Genomic DNA, 24,688 nt, shown 5'->3' with positions numbered 1-24,688 from the left:
GAGGTGGCTTCGATGCGACGGAAGGAGTGCTACTAGATGCAGAACGCGTCGTTAGAGTGGTCGCAAATGGTGCTCTCGCATGCTATTCGTTCAGGGTATAATTTCAAGGCTCTGGCGCGGATACGTCGAACTGCTTTGTTGTGAAGCTCTTCCCCAATTTCTGGAGACGCCAAGGAGACACACGTGAGCGTGTTTTAGCGGCGCGCTAGCTTAAGGTTTGGATCGGCATCTTCCGCCAGAATTTCTTCTCCGCCTGCACTTCAACGTCGAAGAGACACAGAAGCTCCCCAGCCCTCAAGATGCGTGGAAAACGAGCGAAGCAGTATCGCAAACTGATGACCCAGTACCAACTTGGTTTTGGGTTTCGAGCACCATATCAGATCTTGTTAGACGCAGACATCATTCAAACCGCCGCGCAGCTCAAGTACGATCGCTACCCCAAACTCTCGAGCTTGAAGAATAACAATTAGCTAGGATGAATTTCACAGGCATGTTAGAGAGGACCCTACAAGGCGAAATAAAACCCATGATTACACAGGCACGTTAGACCTGACAGATTTAGTCGCGCGGCAACGTCTAATTGGATTCTAGTGCTGTATGAGACACCTATACGAAGCAAATGATCAGACCATCATCGAGCACGCAAAGGGCTTCGAACGTAGACGCTGCGGTCACCACACCCTTGAGAAACCCCTCACAGCTATGGAATGTCTTTCGGAGGTTATCGATCCCAAGAGCAGCCTCACCAATAAGCATCGATACGTCGTGGCAAGCCAAAATCCTAAGATGAGGGCCATGCTCCGCCGGATTCCGGGAGTCCCACTAATGTGAGTTCAATCAAGCCGTGGAGGGCTTCATACATGTGTTTGTAGGGCATCTAGCTAACCAGGCCCAAGCTACATCAATCGATCGGTGATGATACTTGAACCCATCGCGACAGCAACCTCGGACGTGCGCGATCAAGAAGAGCAGGATAAATTAAAGGCGGGGCTCAAGGGCAGACGTGGGGCAACGGAGGGTGCTAAGAGGAAGCGAGAAGTGGAGGACGATGGTGCACAAGGTCACCCAAGCTCGAATTCGAAAGCTACATCAGATGCTTCTAAACAACCGGAAAGGAAGCGGAGAAAGGGAGAGAAGGGTCCCAACCCCCTCAGTGTCAAGAAGCCTAAGCCTAGGGTCCCTGAACCTTCTAAATCTAAGGACCATGCCAAATCACCAGCCGAAGAGCAGCCAAAGAATATCGAGGTACCAACTGCAACCGAGGACACCAACCCTGCGCTTGGAGAGAGCGAAGAGACAAAGCGGAAGAGGAAACGTAAGCATAAATCTCGAGGGGCCTCGGAGCCAGCACCTCCAACTATGGAGATCGAGGAAGGGTCTTGATCGGGCTTCCTAGCCTTGATCGCACGGTCAATCCCCCTACAACACGAATTGATGCATAGGATAGAGCATACCCACCTTCTCAGTCCCTCATGAGTTGTACGACCCGACTCAGTTCTCTACTGGAACATGTGTTCCATTGCATCTACATATAGGCGTTTTTCTGGTCATTCAGTGGATTTGTACCACGAAAAAATTATGATACCCGGTTGGGATAATAGGCCCGAAAGGTCCTATACTTTCTTGCCCTGTTTCAACAAATCACCAACTTTCGGAGGTAAAATCAAGGTGCTACGGTCGTTGCGTTTGACGAACTCGACAATCGCTTCGGCGGTCTTTTCGGGGAGGTCTTCTTGTAAGAAATGGCCGGCGGCAGGGAAAACTTGGAGTTGAAACTTTCCTAATGGACATTCCAGGTTAGCATCAGCTGGGTAAAGAGGGTTCAGGGGCATGGCAGAAGTAGTAGCTTGCCATAAACCAGAATAAGACAGTCACATACCTTGCATTTGTCCTATTGTTAATTCTTTGTCGAGACGATCGGTGCCAGCTAACAGCAGAAGCTTTGCACCCTTCGCAGTTAAGAACTTCGAGCTCATGCCTCCGAACCAGTTCTCCCAGTAAGCCTCTGTACTTGACAAGTCTGTCCGCCAAGCCCATGAGCCCGAGGGAGTCTGGAACAAAAGAGAAGGCACAGAAGCACGCGCGGACTGTGGATTACGTAGTGTTCGCGAGCGGATATGCCACTCAATAGCAGCCTCAAGGGACGGGAACATCTTCGGTCTAGTGCCAAGATACGCCTGCATATGCTTGAGGGCTTCCATAGCGGAGCCTTCGACTACATCTAAGACGGCGTATCCGAGGAGCTTGTTTCCTAGATAGCCCTGCTTTGCCGCATCTGTAACCACTGCGCCGCCCAAGCTGTGACCAATGAGCACGATTGTCGGCAGTTCCGGCCAGCCCATCTTTGCGGCCGTCAGCTCCAGCATGTCTATCATGTCCCTGCTCAGTACGTGTATCGAAAGATCATTGTTGACGTCGCCCGTGGGCCCATAGACTACGGAGCCATGGTCGCGCGCCTCTACAGCTAGAATGCCCGCCTCGGGGTACATCTTGCGTATCTCCAGCGCACACAGCGCGAAGGACATGGCGGAGGAGCCAGCGCCGTGGTGTAGGACTAGTAGTGGGGCCTTGAACGAGGCTGGCGGGGTCAGGTAGACATGGAATTTGGCGTTGCCATCGGCGGACTGGTGCTCGAGGTATAGCTCTTGGGCATAGTAGTCGGACCAGCTGACTACTGGAGCTGGTCGTTGGCTTGAAGTTGGGCGAACAGTGCCGGTGGAGGACATGGAGGAGGCGGAGGAGGAGTCGTCTTCTTCTTCGTACAGTGGAGATTCTGGGGGGAGGCTGGCTAGCTTCGACTTTGCGAAGGCTTTGGCTATGCTACTCATGGCGATGTGACGTGGGTTCGAGGAGTATCTGGGTGGTGGTAATTAGAAGGAGCACGCAACGCGTGGACAGTTCGCGCGGTTGCAGTGCTGTCAGCATCGAGTGGACGAAGGCCGTTCATTATCGATAGATCGACGTTATGCCCTGCGCAGCACGCGGTCAAGGCGCCCCGGTAAGAGTCGAGACGAGGCAGGGTATATTAGCGGTTCATTCCACTGCATTACAGTTCGCGGGATCCCGAGCCAACAACTTGTAGGCAGAACGTAGGGCATCGTGACCAGCAATGGCCGGGTTTGCCTCACAATTCGCCATCAAGGCTGGATGGCCAGACCACAACAGGCCCAGCTCCCCCAGTCGAGATTCAAGCGCTTGGAGCCGGCGTCTTGGGCTAGGTCCATGCTCCCACTGGGATGACGTCGATCAACAGAGCAGCCGCCATCATGCCACAAGAGTCGGGCCTCCATCTCCGCCTTCAACTTTTTCTTTACATAGCCATTTCCTCCCCTCAATCTCACCTGTTCCCCCTCCCCTCGTGCCTCAGGACTCTCTGGGTCCTTCCCAGGCCGCTCTCCTCCTTGAGTCTCGTCGAGACTGCCTGGTCGTCGCCATGGTTTCCTTGTGGGGATCCAAGAAGGACGGTAACACCTCGGTGCACAATGGCGATGGTGATGACAATCGCCCTGCCTCTGTAGGCAGACGCGAATACAACCACACAGAGCCCGATGAGCGCTCCAGCTTGCTCCCTCGTCGTGCTCCACCACCCACCTCGGATGGCTACCTTGACCCAGATGATCCAGCTGTACGCCCTTTCAGCAGTCGCATCATTCACAGCTGTACTTATTCAATCTAGGTATCTCCCTACAACCTGTGGTCTGTGCGGTTCCTCCGTTACTTTACCGTGATTTTCCTCATAATCACCTTCCTCTGGTGGGTACTACTCCTAGTATCTATCTTCGTCTCCCCTCCCGGCATGCACTCCCGTGGAAGTGGTTTCTTCGACTTTGCTTATACATGCTTGACGCTTGGCAACCTCCTCGTGGCTGTCCTGTTCTTTGCGGCTCCGGCCAAGGCCATGCGGATCACCACTGCTATTGTTGCTGTTTTCCTCCTAGTGGACATGGTCATTATCCTATCCGTTGGTCGAATCCGAGCCGAGGAAGGCTGGGTTGGGATCGCCTCTGTCGTCTGGGCAGCATTCATTGCCATCTGGTGCGTCTTAACGGACCGAGTAGTCGCCTGGGGCAAGAGAGAAGAGGAGGAGCGTCTGACGGGCCGCCCTGAAACCCGCAGGACCGTCAAAGAGTGGCTAGCTGTTCTGGCTGGCACCATTATCTCGGTTGTGTTCGTCATCATCGTCATCTTCATGACGGGCACGCTAGGAATCCGTACCAGAGACTCTTCTCTTGAAATGTTCGGTGAGCGCATCTTCGTGGATGGGAACAAGTACCAAGTGCATCTGGCATGCATAGGGAATGTTACTACTACTCACGGGAAGCGAGACCCAACTGTTATGCTCGAGGCGGGAGAAAATCCTTCCGAATACGACTTTGAGCACTGGGCCTACAACAGCTACCAGAATGGAACCATCTCTCGCTACTGCTATTGGGACCGACCTGGATACGCCTGGTCTGACAATGCTCCTTCCCCACACTCCGCTGGAATGTCGGCAGATGCTCTCTCAGAAGCTCTCGCTATTTCCGGAGAAGAAGGCCCCTGGATTCTTGTCTCGGCGGGTATCGGAAGCATCACCAGCCGAATCTTCTCCAGCCGTCATCTCCGTGATGTAGTTGGCATAATGCTTGTCGATCCTCTCCACGAGGATCTTTTGCACCGCCTTGCATCGCCGGGTCGAGGATTCCTCCTCTGGGCATGGGGGATCATAAGCCCACTGGGCATCGAACGTCTTGGTGGAGCTCTATTCCAAGGCCGCACGAGAGAGGACCGCGTTTACGGACGGAATGCTTACCAGAACGGCAAATACATCAAAGCCCAACTGCAAGAGAATCTCGTTGCAGACTCGCTCTCCAAGAACGAAGTCGTCTCAGCTCGGACCATCCAGAGCGGCGACACGCCGTTGGTAGTGATTAGCTCGGGAATCAAATGCCGCGCCGATAGCGAGTGGGAGCGCAAGCAGAAGGATTTGACCGGCTTGACAGACAAGCTGGTGTCTTGGGATGTCGTCAACAAGGCACCTCACGAGGTGTGGACGACTATCGACGGCCGCACCATCATGGAAAAGAGGCTAGACGAGCTGGTCAAACAGGCCGGCAAAGTTCAGCTTCCCAACAAGAAATAATTTGGAGATGCAAGAGACAGAACTGTTAGGGGTCGATATACCCGTGATTTCGTTCTTTGGTACGAGATGCGACCTGAACATTCTCTTCCCTGTAAATCTAGTGTTGTTGCATACTTTCAGTCTCTCTTATCACTGTGTCCTTTTTAGTGTGATCTTCTCATTGGTCGGCAAACAGGTACATACATACATAAGAAACATGTCTAGGTAATGAGGAACGCAGCCAAAATTGAATAGTCTAATACTTGAATGATTCTCGAGCTGGTAGCATGATTCCAAGTGACTGCCTCATTACACCGTGAATACGTAGCCGTAGCTGAGGCGGAAAGCCCTCCGAAAAGTGCCAGATCATTTATGTATCAATGCTGTGGTAGTTGAAGGGAAGCCCTAAAAAGCGCTAGTGCCACTAGTATCATTCCTGTATCAATGTCACAACGAGGAGCCAATCAGGCTCCGGGAATATGAGGCTCAGCCGAGCCCGCGCGGCACAATGCGCCACACGTTCAGTGGAAGAAACTGGGACCTGCCCGTTTTGGATTGGCCATCGAGCCCGTCAGTTTCCACTCATGTTGGAAAAAAGCGACGGATGGATGAAGGGCGTATGCAGCCGCGGAGCCCAGTGCCAGCCGTCAAACCTTGAGGGTGTCCCTTACACAGCAATTTAGACCTCGTGGCGATCATGGCGTAACCCCATCGGAGTGCTCGATGCGATTTCGGTTAGACCTGGATAACAGTCAGTCTTAGACCTCAGGCCTCCTGCGTCCTTCAGCAACCGCAGCAAATGCAGCCATTCTGGACCTTGTCGGCTTAGGAAGTATGTCTGTTTCGAGACAAGACTGCAAAGGTCGCGGGCCGCATGGCGTCCTTCGAACTCTGACTGCCTTCCCCCATACAAACTCCGCGGCACCTACTCCGACCTCCAACAACGCTTTGTGGTACTGCTTTGGCGCATATCGCAATTCGCTTCATGGCATCTACTCTTATCCGGTATCCGGATACCTAGATACCCACACGGTTCGCATGCTATCAATATCTGCATCTTTCTGGGAAGAACCTCGGGGCTGCATCTGCAGGCATTTGCCACGTCGAGTGGCTCCTCGTGACGCAAGTGTTCCTATCTTTGCTTTTTAGAAGATCAGCAGGAGAAAGCATCTAGAAGGCCTGTAGAAGCCTTCTCGAAGATGGCGGGAAGTTTGGCTTGTCACGCTAGAGCAGCGGGCCAGCTAAGGTTCTCTCCTGGCCGAACGACCACCACACCTTCCAGGCCGCCGTGGCGGGATACAACCGCCGAATCAACGACCAGATGGCCTCCTGATGGGTTTAGAAAATGGGCATTGAGTGTTCTTTTCGCCAAATGTCAACTCTTTACTGCTGCTTGCGACACTGATAGCAGAACGGTAAGATCAGTGCTCTAGAACTCAACACTTCGGAGTATGAATTCGTGTTTTGAGAATCTGGTTTGAAGCATCACGGGCCAACCTCCATATCGAGAAGTCCGCTGCGTGCCGTAAGAATAGGCTGTGCATATCAGCCGCCTCGCCATGGCCCTAACTCTCCGCTTGGAAACCCCCACACAAGGGGCTTCACACTATTGTCGCGCTACGGCAAGCCGTCCATTTCACTCACTTCTGAGGCTTGTGCTGTGCTTTACCTGCACCCGTCCCCTACGTAGATCAGGACCGCCGCCTTGGATACAAATCCCTCCTCGTTTGCTCCCGAATACGAACCCTGCGGCACTTCACCTTGACGTTACTCTTCCTCGTTGAATACTAGGCATAAGTTATTAACTTGATTCTTATACCAAGAACATCACAATGAATCTTGGCGGGAGCGCTCAAGGCCTACTTGCGGTTTCAATTCTCTTCCTGATTTTGACCTGGACTTCAACTGTCGCTCGCATATATGTACGAAAGTTTATGCTGAACAGTCTCGGGGCAGACGACTACCTAGCTGCAGTATCTCTGGTATGTCTTCTCTACGGCAGCACGCTAGGCGTGAAAAAAGTGGCACATTCATCAAGCACTGTCTGCCACTGCTTGAAGTGCTTCAATGAGGGTTCACATAGTCCAAGGTGAAGAGCTTCTGTCTCGTGCAGGTTTCTAAAATTGTATTGAAGCTTCTCAAGCAGTGGCATACACGCGCACACACTCATGGCGGCTTGTTCTAGGAATTAATGTGGCGCCTTTTTTATGCTCCGCGTGGGCAGCAATCCGTCTCATTACAACGCCGATTGTCTTACTAACGTGTTCGGATGTAGATCTCATTTACGATATTCGCAGCCTTTGCAATCCAGGGCACGCGTTTTGGCCTAGGCGACTTCCTCCCTCACAATACACCAATGTGGGTGCAAGTTACGCAGCTCAAGTGGTTTCTGCTCTCAACTCTTGTCTACCTCATCACGATCTCGATTCTTAAGGTGTCAATCGGATATACATTGCTTCGATTCGCACCCACCAAGAACTATAGGATCACAATCTATGTCTGTATGATTGTGACTGCCGTTGTCGGTATATTTTACTTCTTCTTTCTGCTTCTTGAGTGCACGCCCACGTAAGTTTTTCGAACCGCGCACTTGTATTTGATCAGCATTCATCTTGAACAGGTATCTCTTCTGGACGGCCTTGGCCCAAGATAAGAACTGTCGTGACGCACGCATCGCTGGCGGTGCAGCGTATGTGCTCTCCGCTGTCAATGCCTTGACTGATTGGGTCTTCGGCATCCTTCCCATCGCCATCGTGTGGAAGCTCAACATGACTTTGTGGAAGAAGACACTGGTATCAGGTATCCTAGCTTTAGGAATAGCGTACGTATCTCTTGTTTTAGTTCCTGTTAAGGTATCGGCTGGGACTAACACATTTCAGAGCGAGCATCGCAACTCTGCTCCGCATCAGCTCCATCGTCATCTTCACTCAGCCCACCACAGACTCCGAGCGTAAGTGCCCTCACATTCCTTCCCCCACAACACAAAGTTAACTTCTGCAAGCCAACGGCATTGGCGGCATAGTCCTCTGGTCCATCATCGAGCCAGGAATCGGCCTTACAGCCATCTCACTCGCCGCCATACGCCCTCTAATAGCCACTTTTTCCAGCCGCTTCCGGTCAGCGCTATCATCCGGGCAGAAGACTACCGCGAACTCCCGCACCGAGATTCGCGTGCATACGGACTTTGAGCTTTTGGAAGAGGGTGCGGATGGGCGGTCGTCGAGAAATAAGTCGGCGATGAATGTGGCAGTTTCGAATGATGCAAAGTATGAAGTTGCTGAGTCGTCAGAGAGAGGGCGAAGGCCGTCGAGAGTGCATGAACAGGTATAATAGGGGCTGGCAGGGCGAAATGGGCGTTTTGGAATGTATATAAGGAATGGTATAGATGAATGAATTGATGGTTCAAGACAGGTTGTTTCCTGTGACCCATGTTGTGTCTGTTCAAAGTGACCGAGAAGCGCTGTGTAGACTTAGACAAAGACTTAGGATATTTGCTAATACTTGCGTAGCTGCCTAAGCTGCTTGGACCGCTATTGCTGCCATTACTGCCAAAGTGAACTTTGGGGTCCGAAATTACCACGCTTTGGGCTCTTTTGATATAAGGGCAATGCCATTTCTTCAAGCATACTCATGACAGTTGATAGCCTCGAAATCTTTCACAACCAGAGCTTGAGCCCTCGAAATTGTTACAGCAGCAGCCCTCACGGATCTTGCCCATCCGCAAACCACACCTCCGCCTCTCTCCTAAACCTTGCCTAAGCCAGGTCACTCGCCTCATAGCGCCACTCTAGCTTCGTGCCCTTCATGCCCGCCAGCTGCTTCAACAACCGCGCATCGGGCGTCTGGCTAACACGCTCGATACGCGTGGCAGTCGGACTCCCACCTCCGGCAGCAGCATGCGGCCCTCTTAGTCTCCTGAGATACGTCGCATGCAGATTCAACGTCCGCTTCACCTTCGGACACTCCTTCCTAAGCATTGGAATCGCTTTCCCCAATTTCCCCCGCGTCAACTGGTCCAAGAGCCGCAGGAAACACGAGGACGAGGTTAATGAGGTTCGCACGGCCGAGCAAGCCTAGGGTTTTGAGTAAATGCGTGAGGCTGACGCCGCCTGTGGCTTCGAAGACATTGCTGGAAGCGAAGACGGTAACGGCGTCGACGCGGAATTTTTTCGAGACGAGGGTGAGGGAGAGTAGGCGGCGCCGGTATCACATCATGTAGGCCTTGTGGTCGGCCACGAAGTTGCTGACTTGGATGTTGTCGGGGTGCTGGAGGAGGTGTTGTAGGATTAGGAAGCGGATTTTGGTGGGGAGTGGGAGGTTGGAGCAGGGTTGAGGTTCCAAGCCGGGGGTGATGGGGAGGTTCGTCATGGTCTTTGGATTGTTGTTTATTTGCTGTATGTGTGATTTTGGTTTATAATTGTGAGGTTTGTTGGTGCCTAGAGGTCGAAAAAGGCTCCTTGATATACTCACCAGCGCGATTCCCCTATATTTGGAATGTTCAAGGGGCAATGATTCATCTACAAGTACGCAGCCAACATTGGAGTACTCAAATTGAAAGTAATGAGCCATTGGGTATCATGATCCTACTATGACAAGTCTCCTCTTCTGACTTCGGTCATGTCCATCATCATTCTCTAGTGCCTCCAACCGTTCACATGTACCTACTAGGTTTCTGATTCAAATTCACGCTCGCGGCGTGTGAGCGTTTCAAGAGCCTGCTCTGCCACTTGCACGTCCTCGTCACTTATCCCTCTCCCGCCTTGAATGATATCGTCCTGAGAGACGGGCCTGTCTCCCTCGTTGAGCACCATAGCCTCGCGACGACGCCGGCGTAGCGCCTGTTCCTGTACAGTGTCGCTTAATTGGCGGGTCCGTAGCAATCTTTCTGCTGCTCTGGACTGCTGAATGCGGATTTGGTGCAGTGTCTCAATGCGAGGGTTGTCCGGGTCGCATAAGTCAGTGAATATTTCGTGCTCCTGAAGCATCAATAAGCACTTCTGGACTTGTGCTACACGTTCGGGATCCCCGCTGTGGAAGTCATTGGAGAGGAGCCTATGAGCTTCCTTGTTGTTCACGAAGCGGTTGCAGAGAAGGTCGGTTGCTCTATGCACATAATGTTTAACTTCTGTGGAGATATCGTGGAGTGAGGCGACAACGTACGCCTTTCGAATATCTACATTTGAGCAGAGCGCAAGTGTTTGGAGAGACTCGGTTTTGATAGCTTCCGAATCAGATCAGCGAGAGACTCAAATCAAGTCGATTACGGGTATTAATCACCATTCTCGGATGAAGGTCGCGGAGCCTTCTTAGACCTAGGATGCTCTATGGTCTCTGATAATCTCGTAATCTCGCGGAGGCCATGGGCCACGCCTTTGAAGGCGAAGAAAGCAAGGACGCCTACTTGACGTTAATGCGAGGCGCAGACTTGTATAGAACAGTCCAAACTACCTAGGCCGAGCCATAACCAGCGATCATGTATTGTCGAGGCCATACTGTCATGGCGACGAAAGGACGTTTGGGGGTAAACCCATGGATTACTTCGACAGTGGATAGTGAAGGATGCCTGGTGGTCGTTGCTTGAACTGATGTAGGTGAGATATTCACGTGACCTTTGAGTGGGGCCTAAATTTTGAGATCCGTGCCACCCCTGCTTAAATTCTCGACCTCCCTCACATTTTGCTCGCTGCGAAATTTGTCCACCACGACCCCGTCATGCCGCCCTCTCAGTTGAAGCGCCTCAAGGCGTCCTTGCGAGAGCAGGGTATCACTGGGCCGCAGAAGTCCAAGAAGCAAAAGAAGAACAACGCCGGAGGGAACCCGGAGCAGAAGGCGCGCCGCACTGCTGCTCTCGCCCAGATTCGCGAGAGCTTCAATCCATTCGAATACAAGACTCCCGCCAGACCTAAGAAGTTCGATGTTACGACAAGTCGACCAGACAAGAAAAATGCGGTGGGCAGGCCGGGCGTGTCAAAAAGCCTCGGGGAGGAAACGGTACGAAACAGCTTTCTCTTCGCGGCACAGTTCAATTTCTAACCTCGAGACTTTAGCGGAGGAAAACCCTTCTCCCTGAGATGAATAGACGGAACAAAGTTGGCGGAATCCTCGATCGGCGCATAGGCGAAAACGACCCAACGATGAGCGTAGAAGACAAGATGATCGAACGTTATACACGCGAGAACCAGAGGAGGAAAGGCGCATCAGTCTTTGATCTTGAAGAAGCAGAGGATGAGGAAGAGCTGACTCACGGTGGTCGGGCGCTTGATCTCGGCGTTAGGGAGAGAGAGATAGAGGATTACGATGCTGCAAGCGTCGAGGCGTCAAGTGACGGGGAAGGACAGGACGTGCAGTCGCGCAAAAGGAGGCGAGACCCTGCAGAGGAAGGCGAAGAAGAGGACGGTGAAGTTGACGTTGGGAAGCCTGAGAGGAAGAAGACGAAAGCAGAGGTCATGAAAGAGGTGATGGCAAAGTCAAAGCTCCACAAGTACGAACGGCAACAAGCCAAGGAGGATGATGACGACCTTCGAGAAGAACTGGATAAGGACCTACCCAATATTCTTGCAGCTCTAAGGGGACATCTCAACAAACCGCAACCCAAGGAAGAACCACCAAAGGCAAATGATTTTGCAATTAACCCCGATCGTGCTGCCCTCCTGAATGGGAAGGAAAGAGAAGTCGCGGACAAGGAATATGATGCGCGAGTTCGACAACTTCTCTACGATCAGAAGGCCAAGCCTACAGAAAGGATCAAGACTGAAGAGGAGAAGGCCGAAGAAGAGGCAACGCGGTTGAAGAACCTGGAAGAGCAGCGGCTTCGAAGAATGAGGGGTGAGCCAGTGGAAGATGAAGCACCTTTCGTAGAGGGATCTATGGAAGATGAAGAGGAGGAGTACGAATCAGGAGACGACGCGGCAGAGTTTGGTTTCTCCGCCGCTCAAAACACGAGCAGGCCGGATGGCGTTGATGATGAGGACGACTTCGTTCTCGATGATGATCTTGTAGCAAGCGATTCCGAGTTCGACGAGGAGTCTTCCAACGACAGCGATGACGAGGAAAATGTGGCAGATGAGACTCAAGACTTAGATGACGAGTTCCTAAAAGAGGTGCTTCCTACCGGCAATGGGCATATATCTTCTGCACCTGGCACTGGCGCACAGACGTCGAAACTGACGTTCACATACCCTTGTCCTCAATCACAGGCAGAACTTCTCAGAATATTGGAGGGAGTAGCCCCGTCGGAAATCCCAGTGGTCATCCAAAGGATACGCGCATTATATCACCCGCAGCTACACCACGAGAACAAGGCAAAGCTCGCGAATTTTGCCATCGTACTGGTCGACTATACTGTCTATCTCTCATCTCAGACAACTGCACCGTCACTTGTGTTGTTAGAGACTATCATTCGGCATATTCACTCTCTGTCCAGAATCTTCCCCGAACAGATTGCGAGAGCTTTTCGCACTCACCTTCAGAGGTTGCATACGTCGAACGATCCGTCACCGGGAGATCTTATAATCCTTACAGCCATTTCGACCATCTACCCAACTTCCGATCATTTCCACCAAGTAGTGACACCGGCAATCACTTTGATGGCGCGATGGCTTGGAATGTCGACGCCTCGGGACTCAAAAGATCTGACCACCGGAGCTTATATTGGAGCACTTTGCCTTCAACACCAACGACTCTCTAAGCGGTACATTCCCGAGCTAATGCGATATACCACGATTGCTTTAAAATCTCCATTCGCCACCTCAGATCTCATTGATCTTCACATTAAAAATCTCACTGCAGCCGCCGACCTCTGGGCCTCGAAATCCGCCTTCCTCGAAATCTTCCCCCCAGAACTTCTCACTCTCGTGAAAGACCTCAAGCAACCCAAAGCATTGCAGCGCTTGCAAATCCTCCTGCAACAGTCTCGCCTCGCCCGTCGTCCTCTCGAACTGCACCACCACCGTCCACTTCCCATCAAGACTTCGGTTCCCAAGTTCGAAGAAGGGTTCAACCCGGACCGACATTACGACCCGGACACGGACCGCGCTACCGCCAACAAACTCCAGGCTGAGTACAAGAAGGAGAGGAAAGGTGCCATGCGAGAACTGCGGAAGGACGCCAACTTCATTGCACGTGAGCAATTACGCGAGAAGAAGGAGAGGGACCGTGCATATGAGACCAAGTATAAACGGCTGGTGGCGGAGATTCAGGGCGAGGAGGGCAAGGAGAAAAATGCGTATGAGCGGGAGAGGAGAGCTAGGAAAGGGAAAGGAGGTAGATAGAGGCCTGCTCAACATTTCTTGTCTGAATTTGGATGTGCAGAATATTACATTTTGCGTACCTATCAGAGTACGTGGAAGTTTTTGTCCATCAGTATCGCCCCTGATAGAATATCTATATGCTAATGATCCCAGTGATGCTGCTAAACACCAGTCATGCAACGTAAAGGACTAGCCCTGGTCAACATCTCTTCCGCTTCAAAATCCGCTCTTCCTCCTCTACTATCCGCAGAATCCGACTCTCCACTGCCCTTATATGGGCTCTAACCTCCCACGCCGGCGTCTCACAACCCCTCATTCCAACAAACTTCGCAAACTTCCTCCGCTTGATAGCCATCCGATCCTGCATATTTAGCCGATACCGCTTCTCCCGCGAACTCAGCGCTCTCGGGGTTTCCATAGACAGGAAGTCCTTGTCCCACTTCATGGGCCGGGGGTACAGATTCGTGAACTCGTCGGGCGTGCTCTGGCTGTAGAAGTGCGCCATGCTGTCCAGTTGGGCCTCTGTTAGCAGCCAGAACTCTAGCATTGTGCCGGGGAAGTGCTCGGATGCTTGGCCGCAAATTACGCTCACTATGGGGCAGATTTTGAGGCGCATGGCGGCGATTTTGGCAGCGAGGGCTGGGGAACGGGCGGCAGGAGACATGGTGACTTGTGAGATGCGGGAAGATGCACTGAAGTAAGGCAGATGTAAGCTTAAGCTTTAGTTCTTAGCACTTCGGCCAAGTTCTGCCCGTGTTGATCCTAAAAGGATGATTTGAGCTTCGTCAGATTCTCGTTTTTCAGAACAGGTTCGATATGCGAGCACAGTGTTCTGGGATAGGTTCTGCGCGGCGAGCTGAGTTTGGGGGGACATATTTAAGAGGGACAGGGGCGAACAGTTTTACGTGGAAAACAAAGCCTTTGTGGAAGCCTTGTCCGATTGTTCTGCGATTGTCGATCGGAGAACTGGACAAAGAAATGGACTTCTGAGAAGTTCCAGAGCGTTCCCTTTGTTTACGATAAGATACCATTAGACATTGTTCTGCGGGAGAGAATGCAGTCGGAGTACTTTGAATTTATACATTGATCATACATGTCTTAGGGCGCTTTGAATCGCCGTGATCATGCTCATAAGTTCTAGAAGCGGTGTTTGAAAAAATTGAGACTCGAGGTCAAGAGTTGTTAGCCGTCCTCGATGAATGTAGATGCTAACTAGTAAATTAGCAACTTAGAAGTAGTGATTTGATATTGTTGCATTTGCCGGCCAACGATTCGGCCATGGTGGCTTTGAGTATCACGATATTCACTCATGTGGCCTTCGGGTCCAAGATGTCCGCCAAAGACAGCTCATCCTCCCCACCTATTGGCCTAGCCCGAGCCCAGAATTTGCTGAGATGTCGGGCGCCACTGTTATAGTAGTGAGAATCCCAATCCATGAGAAGACGGACAATGAAGCAGACATACCTATCACATAGAATAGTGACGACTCGATGGCCAGGTCCAAGCTGCTGGGCTATCTTGGTCGCGGCAACGCCTACTCAACCTGTTATCGCCTGTATCAAATCTGCAAGAAGCTCTGGGCAGGTTGACTCACAGTTAACGGCGCTACTGCTGCCAATAAATATACCGTCTTTTTCTACAAGCCATCTTGCCATAGCAATCGCTTGGTCATCTGTTACCCTGACAGCATCGTCTATTAGTGCTCTTCCGACTTCGAAATTGTTTGTGAGCCTGTTAATACCGATGCCTTCAACGACAGTGTCGACTTGATGGCGCCTCCTCGTACCCTCTCTTTCTTTCGGGTCGAACATGACACCGAATTTGACTTTGTTGTAAAGACCACTCCCCGGCGGGTCTGCTAGAACTACCTTCAGCTCTGGAAGCCTCGGCTTCAGGAACCTAGCAACGCCAGATATTGTGCCTCCCGTTCCAGCACCTATCACGAAGGCGTCAAGACTTCCCGCTGTCTGCCTGAATATCTCTGGGCCCGTTCCGTTGAAGTGAGCCTCCCAATTAGCTTCCGTCTCGAATTGATCCGCAAAGATGCCGCGACCAGGGCGATTTGGGTCTGATGTATGTTCTGCAGCTCTATTACGTGCCATGTTGACGAACTGGTTCTGGTCGACTATCGGTGCTGGCCGCACTCTTTCAACTTCGGCACCTAGCTTGAGAAGCAGATCCGACTTTTCGGTGGCTTGGTCATTTGGCATGCATCTAGAATCTTATGTGAGCATTTTTGCTGTTAGATGAAGGGATATTTAGGCATACATATGAGCCAGGTAGCCTCTAGCTCTACATATAGCAGCCAAAGATATCCCTAGGCATGCGTTACTTTGTGGTTTCACCGGTGCGCGTACTCAAGCTGATACGTGAAGTGTAGAGCTGATGTGGATTTAGATGAGATAAAATACCTGTGCTTCCGACTGTTCCTTCATAGATCATGTCTCCAGAGTGTGGTGTTAACAGTCCCTCTTCCTCTGCCTTTCCGCGTTCCTAATTAGCTCCACCTACTTCCGTATGGTGTTAGGAAACTCACCACTTTGATGATATTGAGTGCGACTCTATCCTTTGGGCTATTACCAGCACCATTCAGGAACTTCAATTCGATTTAGTACAAGACCTTCGACCTGAAGAAAGAATAATACCTCTGCTTTAGCTAATATCTCACAGCCAGTAGCCTCGGACAAGGATTTGATCTTGATCAACGGTGTATTTCCAATGCAGCCTTCGATTCCCTCCCGAATGTCTCCTTCTGGAAGATGAAGAGCAGCGGGATTTGAAAGGTCTCTCAGAATTAAGCGATTAGAGGCATCGACAATGGATTCTGAGTCTTTGTAGACTCTGCTTTTTCGACGCCGTGCACGAAAACGTCGCTCGAGATCCGGGTACACGTCTTTGTATCCCAGAGTAAGTAGCACACCTAGAGCAAAAGCCCCTGCTAGATATAGCCTCGAACGATTGTCCATAATGGGAGTCAGATCTCATGTTGGCATAGTCGCAATGTGTGATGGTAAAAGGCATCGTTCGCTTGTCACGGGCCTCTTCACCCAGTGCGGAGCTTCGAGTTGCGAATCCCAACTACCTTCCATCATCCAATGCCGCCCTCCCCCATGCCACCTCCAAATCAGTTGCGCGAATAGCTGCAATCCGCCCGGGGCAGTCATGGAGTCGCCCGTCGTTGCCCAGCTTTTCCGACAGCTGTTTTCTCACCGCGCTGCGCATTGCATAGCACGACGCATGCCCGCCCATTCACGCCTGCCACGCGCTTCCCGTCGGGGCCTCGCCTTTACTAGCAATGGAGACACAAAGGAGAGCAAATGGCAGCAAAGGACAGATCTATTCCCACTGGACAAGTCTGAGGAATATCGGCGATATCCCATGGTCACGGCCGAGAACCTGAAGTTGAGAAGAGAGCGGCCAAGACGAGTGAAGATGCTTCTTCGAGATTTTATTGAAGGTCAATTCACAGCACAGCGTCTTCTGATAAGAGTTTGACTAACCAATTGTTAGATAGTTTGTACAATCCTCACTATGGCTACTTCTCGAAGCAGGTCGTCATCTTCTCTCCCGGAGAGCCGTTCAATTTCGGTGCCATGCAGAACGAAAAGGAATTCCACCGCCTGCTTGGAGAGCGCTACACTGCCTTTGAGGATGCCCTGGACGCAAAAGAGGAAAATGAGACTAGGCAGCTATGGCATACTCCCACTGAGCTCTTCCGGCCGTACTATGGGGAAGCTATCGCTCGTCATCTTGTCACCAATTACAAGCTGTCTTCATACCCCTATCACGACCTCACAATATATGAGATGGGTGCTGGAAACGGGACGTTGATGCTAAACATATTGGACTTCATTCGGGATCTTCATCCTGAGGTTTACGAGCGAACCAAGTTCAAGGTCATAGAAATATCTACTTCTCTCGCATCTATACAGGCCCAGGGTCTTCGCCGTTCAGCATACGCTCGCGGCCACTCGGACAAGGTTGACATCATCAATCGTTCGATATTCGACTGGGATACATATGTCCCTTCGCCATGCTTCTTTCTCGCTCTCGAGGTTTTCGACAATTTTGCTCATGACGCCCTCAGATACGATACCACCACCGGAGAGCCTCTGCAATCAAACGTTCTGATTGACACAAACGGTGACTTCTATGAATTCTATTCCAGAAACCTAGACCCTCTTGCAGCGCGGTACCTGAGAGTCCGTGATGCTGCGTGTACATTCCCCTACAACCACCCTCTGCGGGAGTCACGATTCGTCCGAAAGGCGCGTGCCATGGTGCCATTCTCGCCGAACATGACAACTCCGGAGTACATACCTACAAGGTTAATGCAATTCTTCGACATCCTTTACACCTACTTTCCCGCACATAAGCTTGTGACGAGCGACTTCCACAGCCTGCCAGACACCATTCGCGGTATAAATTCACCTGTTGTGCAGACGAGATATAAGCGACAAACAGTGCCTGTTACAACTCCATTAGTAAGGGTTTCCCCTAGTATTTCATGTTCTGGCGCTAATGAAAGTTGTAGGTACAGCAAGGCTTCTTTGACATATTATTTCCTACCGATTTCGGCGTCATGGAGGACATGTACCGCGCGATAACTGGAAAGCTTACGCGTGTGCTCTCCCACGAGGAATATCTGAAGAGATGGGCATATGTGGAGGACACGCAGACCAGGAACGGAGAGAACCCGCTTTTGAGCTGGTATAAGAACGCCTCTGTCATGATAACTGTATAAATTAGACGTCCCATGTAGCACAAAATCTAAGAGACTATCACGACATTTTTAGGTCGGGAATTGAATTCGTTTCATGGGTATCTCAATGCTGAACAACACCGTTTATGCCCACGCTTCCCATGGATGCCAAGATTATCTCCCCGCTTTTAAGTGAGACAGGATAGCGGTCCACAACGTCCAGACGAGAACTGAAGGGCACCTCAAGAGAGCTTCGCTATGCGCGTCTCCAGATCCTTCACCCAATCGCCTACTCCCTTCACATTGTCCGTCATGGTGGTCTCACCAGCTAACAGCTTTTTCTCCATGTCCTCCAGTGACCCCCGCCATTGCTTGATCTCGGCTTCTTGGTTAGATTGTCGCTCCTCTATCTCCTTCAAGATTGCGTCTGCAGTCCCGGCGCTAGTATGTATCAACCTCAGTTCCCGTAGACGATCGAGGACAAGAGGTAGAGTTGGCGACAGGGTCTCAATGGTGTCCAGCATTCCATACAACGCATTGATCTTCGCAACCTGTTCCTCCGCCTGGTGACCGAGGAGGAGTCCCTCCGTGGCAACGGTGCCTTTCGCGACAGCATTGTCTCCACTGGTGGACTTCCGCAGCTCTTCTAGCCGATCTGCGTCCTCCACAAGCTTACGCACGGACTTGCTAGCGGTATCCAGAGAGGAGGTTGAGGCGGCCGAAAGAGTCGACATGACTTGTTCTAGCGAGTTGAGCGTGTATAGTATCGCGTCAGGCGGTCGCTCCGCGTGTTGGGGCATGTTCGTTCCATCAATGCCCAGAGACTCCTCCAGCGTCGCGAGTCTTGCATCGAATTCTGCTGCTTTTGATAGAGCATGGCTGATCTCCAAGCGCTGAGGCGGGTTGTAAGGAGTGGGGGTATCGCTCTGTGCCTGCGACTGGCCCTTTGGGATCTTACTGATAGATAATCGGGCGACAGATCTTGCCAATTGTGCTTCGGCGCCCTTCACCCCGCCGTGTTGTTGCTGCACATAGACTTCATCCAGCTCATCGCTCATTTCAATGATTTGTTGAAACGGGTGTGCTAATTCGGGGGCGGAGGTCCCTTGAGCCTTCCGCTTTTCTGCCTCCTTCGCGAACTCTATCTTGACCCGCGCTACCTCTTCCCGCAGTCGGTCAACTTTGCTGATCAGATCCTCATCCTCTTCGTCACTGAGATCCCCCAACTCATCGCCCCGCCGCCGCTGGGACGTGGTGCGGTATGACCGTTGCTGGCCATTGATGCGGTCTGAAAAGTCAACATCGCGTGCGTCAACGCGAGCTGGCTGGAAGTGCGTCCGTGCTTGCTCTGTCTGTAGGTGCCGATGGCTCAAACTTGCGTGCTCTTGATCAGACTCTTCATCTGCGGAGGAGGGGGGCGATGGGGCTGTTGTGGTGGCCTGAAGCGGTGAAATATTCAGTATTGCAAGGCCAGAACCAGATGTAGCATGGGATGTAATACCGCTATGGTAGAGTTGTCTTCAGTCAGCTCGGGCGTTTCGTATATGTCTGGCGCAGAGTCCTGTGGCACAGTCGTATGTTAGCTAAGTACCCCACAACAGACGTGTCTGATGGGGAACGCACCAGATCGGGCAGGTTTTCGTACTTGCGACCTTGTGCCATGGTGACGAGGAGACGGGCGGGCCCAAAGTGCACGGCTGGGGAGAATTGAGAAGAGTGAAACTCGTTCTTTGAGGTCTTTGGATTGGAGGCGCGGGAATGGAGGCACTCGAAGTGCAGAGGGACTGGCTGCAGGGGTTTGGGTGCGGGCGGAAGCTCGCGCCGAGGCCAATGTGGCATATGCGATGCTCGGTGGTCTTATTAAGAAAGGCGCTGTGGCGCTACAACGCAGGGAGCTGGAATTGCGTCTCCCAATTGCTGGCCGTGAGCTGCGGGAGTGGACGTGGGAGAGTGGAGCTCCATGTTGGAGGCTCAGCTACACCGCCAACTGGAGCTAGTCCTATTACATATGAGACTGAACCAGACATGCAGTCGTATGCGAGCAGCATAATGGAAATTCGAGAATCTCTCTTGTTCGAAGTCCATCTCTCGTACTCGCGCTCCTCTCCGTTCGAGGCTTGCTCTTCGACGTATGCTACCGTCTGCATGCCTGGCGTCTGGAGATGTCCCGCATTGCAAGTAACTAACTATACCGGCGCTGCTAGCATAATCAGGCCTCGCTTCTAGTTCATCTTCAGCGTGGAAAAGCTAGAGGGGCATGCGGCCAAAGACACTCCTCAAGCATCTCCAAAGAATGAAACCTTCCAAATCCTTGTCTCTTTGCTGCTCTCCCCGCGGTCGCCCTGATGCCGCGACTTTGCTTTGATTGATTCATCCCACGCTTTTCCATCTTCGCGGCATCTCGTCACGAGCGGTCGATGCTCTACCGGCCTGAACGGGCGCCATGTTCACCATCCATCCCGCCGAACCTGACCCCGATGCCATAAACGATAATGTGTTCCTCTTCAATGCCGCGCACGACGATGTCTTATCGATGTCGTTGGCGAATGGGGGTGCAGGCCCGGCATTGCAGTTGAAGGCATCAGATCCCAGTGTCATCCCTTTCGCTGGGTTTGATCATCTGGCATACGAGCCATACAGTGAATCGGGGCCATCGTCTGTTCAGTATGGCGATCTTCCAGACGCTTCCGAACGCGCGGGTAGTCATATAAGTGGCAAAGACGATGGTGATGGTGCTACATCTACATCTGACGGGTACGCCAATCGCCTGCCATAGCAGCTACTCTCCCTCTGCATCATTTACCTGCGGCAGTCGCATCTAAGTCGCTATGAGCTCAGGAGCAAACGCGCATTGAAAGGCGAAAACTATTGGTAACAATTAACTTTCTGACGCTTTAAGTAGAACACACATCACGGCTTTTGTTCCCTCTACAAACTCATCAACCAAGCCACATATGGACACACATAGCAACAGCAAAGAAAATTCAACCCCTTCGTCCAAGAAGACTCCCCGCCTAATCATACATGGGCCCAAGATGTCCTCCACCCCTGAACTATCTCAATCACAAGAGGCATACACTCCTCGACTATCGGATAGCAGCCCCGCGAAAGTTCGGCCGCCTGTATTCCGGGCAAGATCGTCAATACCATCTTCCATTTCCCCAGGGGAGTTTGGACGTCAAGGCGTAGTTGCAGCATACAGTTCGCGTCTCAACCCATATGCCTTGCATCCCGGAGAATACAAGCTTCTGAGGGAGCATATCACGCTTCCGCAAGTTTCGGTCTATCTCAGCATCCGAAACGCAATCCTTCGACTATTTACGAGAAATCCTTTGGTTAGTGTAAACCTAGTGGAGGCAGTGGGCTGTGCACAAGACGCCCGCTACTTCAATATGGCCAAAGTCGCATATTACTGGCTGATGAGGAACGGTTACATCAATTTCGGCTGTGTAGAAGTGCTGAATACTGCCGGCCCAGTCTCTCGAACCAAATCAAAGGCAACTCGACGCCGAACAATCGTCGTCATTGGGGCTGGTATGTCTGGGCTGGGTTGCGCTAGGCAGCTTGAAGGGCTTTTTGCACAACTTGGAAGTCAATGGACGAACGATGGGGAGAAACCACCTAGGGTCATTTTACTAGAAGGTCGAAACCGCGTCGGTGGCCGAGTGTACTCTCATCCGCTACGGCAGCAAACAAATTGCGATCTGGCTTCCGGTCGCCGCTGTACAGCCGAGATGGGTGCTCAAATCATCGTTGGCTTTGACCACGGGAATCCAATGAATGCCATCATTCGTGGACAGCTTGCGATACCTTACCATGTCTTGAGGGACAACACTATCTTGTATGACCATGATGGAACAGTGGTGGAAAAGAGTCAAGACGTGCTCGTAGAAAGGCTGTACAACGACATCCTTGATCGAGCGAGCGTGTACCGCAACAAACCCGTGCCCCTTCGAACTGTCGAAGGCGACCGAAATCTGATATGGTTCGGAAAAGATACAGGTGGTGAGGCTGGCCCAATGATTTCAGCGCTCGAAGATTCCGATGCACGAGAAAATTCCACTGGGATCAATGCAACTGTCGAGGACAAGCCGTCATCTGGCGTAGAAAAGCTGGCTGGACGTGCGTACGTACTCACTAATGGGATAAATTCGGACATGTCTGCTGCAGAAGCCGCCCACACTATGGGCTGGCAGGTCAAGCCGAACGTATCACTTGGCCAGTCGATTGACTTGGATCCTATTACAAAGTCATCCGAACATCCGACTTTGGGAGAAACAATGGACGACGCTATTAGGCAGTATGGGGATCTTCTGAATATTACGCCTAGAGATATGCGACTGCTCAATTGGCACCATGCAAACCTCGAGTACGCCAATGCTGCTACTATCGGTAGTCTCAGTCTGAGCGGTTGGGATCAGGATATAGGAAACGAATTTGAGGGCTTCCATTCACAGATCATCGGCGGTTATGTGCAAGTCCCACGCGGTCTGTGGCAGTGCCCTACGAAGCTGGATATCAGATTCAACCATGCCGTCAAATCTATTCGCTATAGCTCAGAGGAACACACAACAGTCCCCGTGAGAGTCGAATGTACAAACGGGGAGGTCTTCGAAGCAGACAAACTGGTGATAACTACTCCATTGGGCGTTCTGAAGGAGGGTTCGATCAAATTCGAACCACCTTTACCAGACTGGAAGGCTTCGGTTATAGATCGTCTTGGCTTTGGACTCCTCAACAAGGTATGAATTTGCACAAAAGTCAATCCTGTCGCATGTCACCTAACGTGGATTTAGGTTATTCTGGTCTACGACACCCCATTCTGGGAAGCCGATCGCGACATGTTCGGCCTCCTCAACGAAGCAGAAATACAAGAAAGCCTAAATCAGAAGGACTACGACTCTCGACGAGGCCGGTTCTATCTGTTCTGGAATTGCATCAAGACCAGTGGACGGCCAATGCTTGTTGCGTTGATGGCTGGCAATTCGGCTCATCATACAGAGCAAACCGATAATGACAGCCTGATACAAGAGGTCACCAGCAGGTTGGCCAAGATGTTCGCTCCAGCAAAAGTGCCACTCCCTTCAGAGACGATTGTCACACGTTGGAAGAAGGATCCGTTCGCACGGGGAAGCTACTCATACGTAGGCCCATATACTCAGCAAGGAGACTACGACAAGATGGCTCAATCGCATGGACCGCTGCACTTTGCGGGAGAAGCCACATGCGGAAGCCATCCTGCCACGGTCCACGGCGCGTATATTTCGGGACTTCGGGCAGCCGCGGAGGTGGTCGAGTCCATGATCGGACCTATCAAGGTGGAACATCCCTTGGTGGAGAAAAAGATCAAAGCCGAGCCTACACACGTCTCGACAACCGCAGGATTGAAACATAAGCTCGATGAAGACGTTACGCAGCAGCCAGTACGAAACGTGCGTCAGGCACGAGATGAGGACTACGAGGCGTCTGTCATAGGAGCCATTCTCAACGAGATTGGCGAGCGTCCCATCAGGCCCGGTCGAGGTGGTTTGAATCCATTCCTGCTGTACACGAAAGACTATTGGCACATATGTAAAGCGGACTGCGACAAAGCACGGAAGGAGGCAACAGGTGACCCTACTGCAAAAGCTAGCAAGACTGAAGTCCGCATCGCGTTGGGGCAGATGTGGCGGAATGCAAGCCCAGATGTCAAGAAACCATACCTGGACCAGACGCAGTCAGCTAGAGAGGAGGGCGCTGCGAATGTCGCCGAGTACAACAAACGGGTGGTCGATTGGGACCGTGAAGCGGCCAGGATTAGGCGGGAGTACGTGCAGAACAACCCGCCGCCTGGGGCCGTGACTGGAGCAGATACTGGCAAGACGGCTATCGAGAATGGTGGGACGCGAAATATGCGAAGGTAGTGGTGTTCCAGATCTGGTCAGCATCTGCATGGCGCTGGAGGTATATGGCGTCCACGAGTGCGTTGTGTACTAGTATGGGTATGTCTCTTATTTCTTGGTCTGCATTCACGTTTCAAGGGAGGCCTGCATTTTTTGGGTGGCCCACTGGCCGGTGTTATGGGATTGTCTGTTACCTAGCATGGTGGCATTAGTCCATGTACTATCAAGTGGGTGAACTGGAGGGGTCCTCGCAGCAAAGTGCAGATCGGTGGCTCCACGATGCCTCAGTCTGCCGCCTGATAGGGCCTGTAGGCTTCACGGGTTCCTGCGTTGCGGAGAGTATATTTAGCTGCCGTGTCGGGCACTTAATCTATTGGCATGTTCTTGGTCGACTACAATAAGTGCATCTACACAGATATGCATATAAGACATCCCCCCAGCCGTCCCCAATTGCTTGTGGTGCATGGTTTTCCTCAACTTTGTTATGCACGTTATACACTGATCAACCGCCAAGATAGGATTACACTGATGCTGTCGAAACTGTCTAATTAGTTACATAGCTGAAGCTAAAGATCAGCGTCGGCCGTGGGAAATCGTCCGTTGGGTGCCTCATGGTTGAGAGCATATCAGCTCGACATCTCTTCCCAGCACAAAGAAACCATGTCACGAGAGACAACCCGGCAGTCCTTCGACTATTGAATCCGCTCGAGAGGCGCTACCCCACGTATCAGGACAACATCCGACAATCAGGCTG

The 24,688-nt window shown here is 51.8% G+C and overlaps 11 protein-coding genes across 11 annotated transcripts; 6 read left to right on the top strand and 5 right to left on the bottom strand.

The window, feature by feature from the left end:
* The first annotated feature begins 267 nt into the window (after window positions 1–267).
* BDZ99DRAFT_57811 (putative rRNA-processing protein utp23) lies at window positions 268–1,627 on the top strand. The gene is made up of 4 exons (XM_033728738.1): window positions 268–424; window positions 475–538; window positions 592–827; window positions 897–1,627. The coding sequence occupies exons 1-4, from the start codon at window positions 300–302 to the stop codon at window positions 1,381–1,383; spliced, it is 912 nt and encodes a 303-aa protein (XP_033575511.1). The 5' UTR covers window positions 268–299; the 3' UTR covers window positions 1,384–1,627.
* Window positions 1,614–2,828, bottom strand: BDZ99DRAFT_390155 (protein phosphatase methylesterase 1; the record flags this gene model as incomplete). The annotated part of the gene is made up of 2 exons (XM_033715673.1): window positions 1,614–1,780; window positions 1,880–2,828. The coding sequence occupies 2 exons, from the start codon at window positions 2,826–2,828 to the stop codon at window positions 1,614–1,616; spliced, it is 1,116 nt and encodes a 371-aa protein (XP_033575510.1).
* A 485-nt stretch (window positions 2,829–3,313) lies between these two features.
* BDZ99DRAFT_464410 (uncharacterized protein) lies at window positions 3,314–5,344 on the top strand. The gene is made up of 2 exons (XM_033720302.1): window positions 3,314–3,625; window positions 3,677–5,344. Exons 1-2 carry the CDS (start codon window positions 3,434–3,436, stop codon window positions 5,120–5,122), a joined length of 1,638 nt encoding a protein of 545 aa, XP_033575509.1. The 5' UTR covers window positions 3,314–3,433; the 3' UTR covers window positions 5,123–5,344.
* A 1,538-nt stretch (window positions 5,345–6,882) lies between these two features.
* On the top strand, window positions 6,883–8,501 carry BDZ99DRAFT_446094 (uncharacterized protein). Its single transcript, XM_033717954.1, has 5 exons — window positions 6,883–7,083; window positions 7,377–7,669; window positions 7,722–7,922; window positions 7,981–8,051; window positions 8,103–8,501. Exons 1-5 carry the CDS (start codon window positions 6,934–6,936, stop codon window positions 8,429–8,431), a joined length of 1,044 nt encoding a protein of 347 aa, XP_033575508.1. The 5' UTR covers window positions 6,883–6,933; the 3' UTR covers window positions 8,432–8,501.
* A 1,313-nt stretch (window positions 8,502–9,814) lies between these two features.
* On the bottom strand, window positions 9,815–10,653 carry BDZ99DRAFT_57761 (uncharacterized protein). Its single transcript, XM_033728718.1, has 5 exons — window positions 10,550–10,653; window positions 10,379–10,498; window positions 10,262–10,322; window positions 10,097–10,204; window positions 9,815–10,026 (listed from the first exon to the last, which is right to left on the bottom strand). Exons 1-5 carry the CDS (start codon window positions 10,590–10,592, stop codon window positions 9,960–9,962), a joined length of 399 nt encoding a protein of 132 aa, XP_033575507.1. The 5' UTR covers window positions 10,593–10,653; the 3' UTR covers window positions 9,815–9,959.
* A 404-nt stretch (window positions 10,654–11,057) lies between these two features.
* On the top strand, window positions 11,058–13,456 carry BDZ99DRAFT_464407 (Nop14-like protein; the record flags this gene model as incomplete). Its single annotated transcript, XM_033720301.1, has 2 exons — window positions 11,058–11,092; window positions 11,149–13,456. A coding segment is annotated over exon 2 (2,195 nt), but the record flags the coding sequence as incomplete, so codon positions are not given.
* Window positions 13,407–14,406, bottom strand: BDZ99DRAFT_464406 (uncharacterized protein). The gene has a single exon (XM_033720300.1). It carries the CDS (start codon window positions 14,012–14,014, stop codon window positions 13,550–13,552), a length of 465 nt encoding a protein of 154 aa, XP_033575505.1. The 5' UTR covers window positions 14,015–14,406; the 3' UTR covers window positions 13,407–13,549.
* Window positions 14,407–14,672: 266 nt separating this feature from the next.
* BDZ99DRAFT_365496 (PALP-domain-containing protein) lies at window positions 14,673–16,316 on the bottom strand (the record flags this gene model as incomplete). Its single annotated transcript, XM_033714739.1, has 7 exons — window positions 14,673–14,757; window positions 14,815–14,884; window positions 14,945–15,564; window positions 15,619–15,667; window positions 15,762–15,831; window positions 15,887–15,946; window positions 15,996–16,316. Coding segments are annotated over 7 exons (1,275 nt in total), but the record flags the coding sequence as incomplete, so codon positions are not given.
* Window positions 16,317–16,440: 124 nt separating this feature from the next.
* On the top strand, window positions 16,441–18,173 carry BDZ99DRAFT_572385 (DUF185-domain-containing protein). Its single transcript, XM_033728193.1, has 3 exons — window positions 16,441–16,807; window positions 16,861–17,834; window positions 17,885–18,173. The coding sequence occupies exons 1-3, from the start codon at window positions 16,513–16,515 to the stop codon at window positions 18,092–18,094; spliced, it is 1,479 nt and encodes a 492-aa protein (XP_033575503.1). The 5' UTR covers window positions 16,441–16,512; the 3' UTR covers window positions 18,095–18,173.
* Window positions 18,174–18,294: 121 nt separating this feature from the next.
* Window positions 18,295–19,714, bottom strand: BDZ99DRAFT_489181 (uncharacterized protein; the record flags this gene model as incomplete). Its single annotated transcript, XM_033722967.1, has 3 exons — window positions 18,295–19,491; window positions 19,554–19,613; window positions 19,676–19,714. 3 exons carry the CDS (start codon window positions 19,712–19,714, stop codon window positions 18,295–18,297), a joined length of 1,296 nt encoding a protein of 431 aa, XP_033575502.1.
* Window positions 19,715–21,006: 1,292 nt separating this feature from the next.
* On the top strand, window positions 21,007–23,955 carry BDZ99DRAFT_390991 (lysine-specific histone demethylase 1; the record flags this gene model as incomplete). The annotated part of the gene is made up of 2 exons (XM_033715703.1): window positions 21,007–22,794; window positions 22,849–23,955. 2 exons carry the CDS (start codon window positions 21,007–21,009, stop codon window positions 23,953–23,955), a joined length of 2,895 nt encoding a protein of 964 aa, XP_033575501.1.
* Between the last annotated feature and the right edge of the window lie 733 nt (window positions 23,956–24,688).

The sequence above is a fragment of the Mytilinidion resinicola genome (genome assembly GCF_010093595.1).
Source record: "Mytilinidion resinicola strain CBS 304.34 unplaced genomic scaffold BDZ99scaffold_12, whole genome shotgun sequence".
Lineage (NCBI taxonomy): Eukaryota > Fungi > Ascomycota > Dothideomycetes > Mytilinidiales > Mytilinidiaceae > Mytilinidion > Mytilinidion resinicola.
This window is presented reverse-complemented; position numbering and strand designations above follow the sequence as displayed.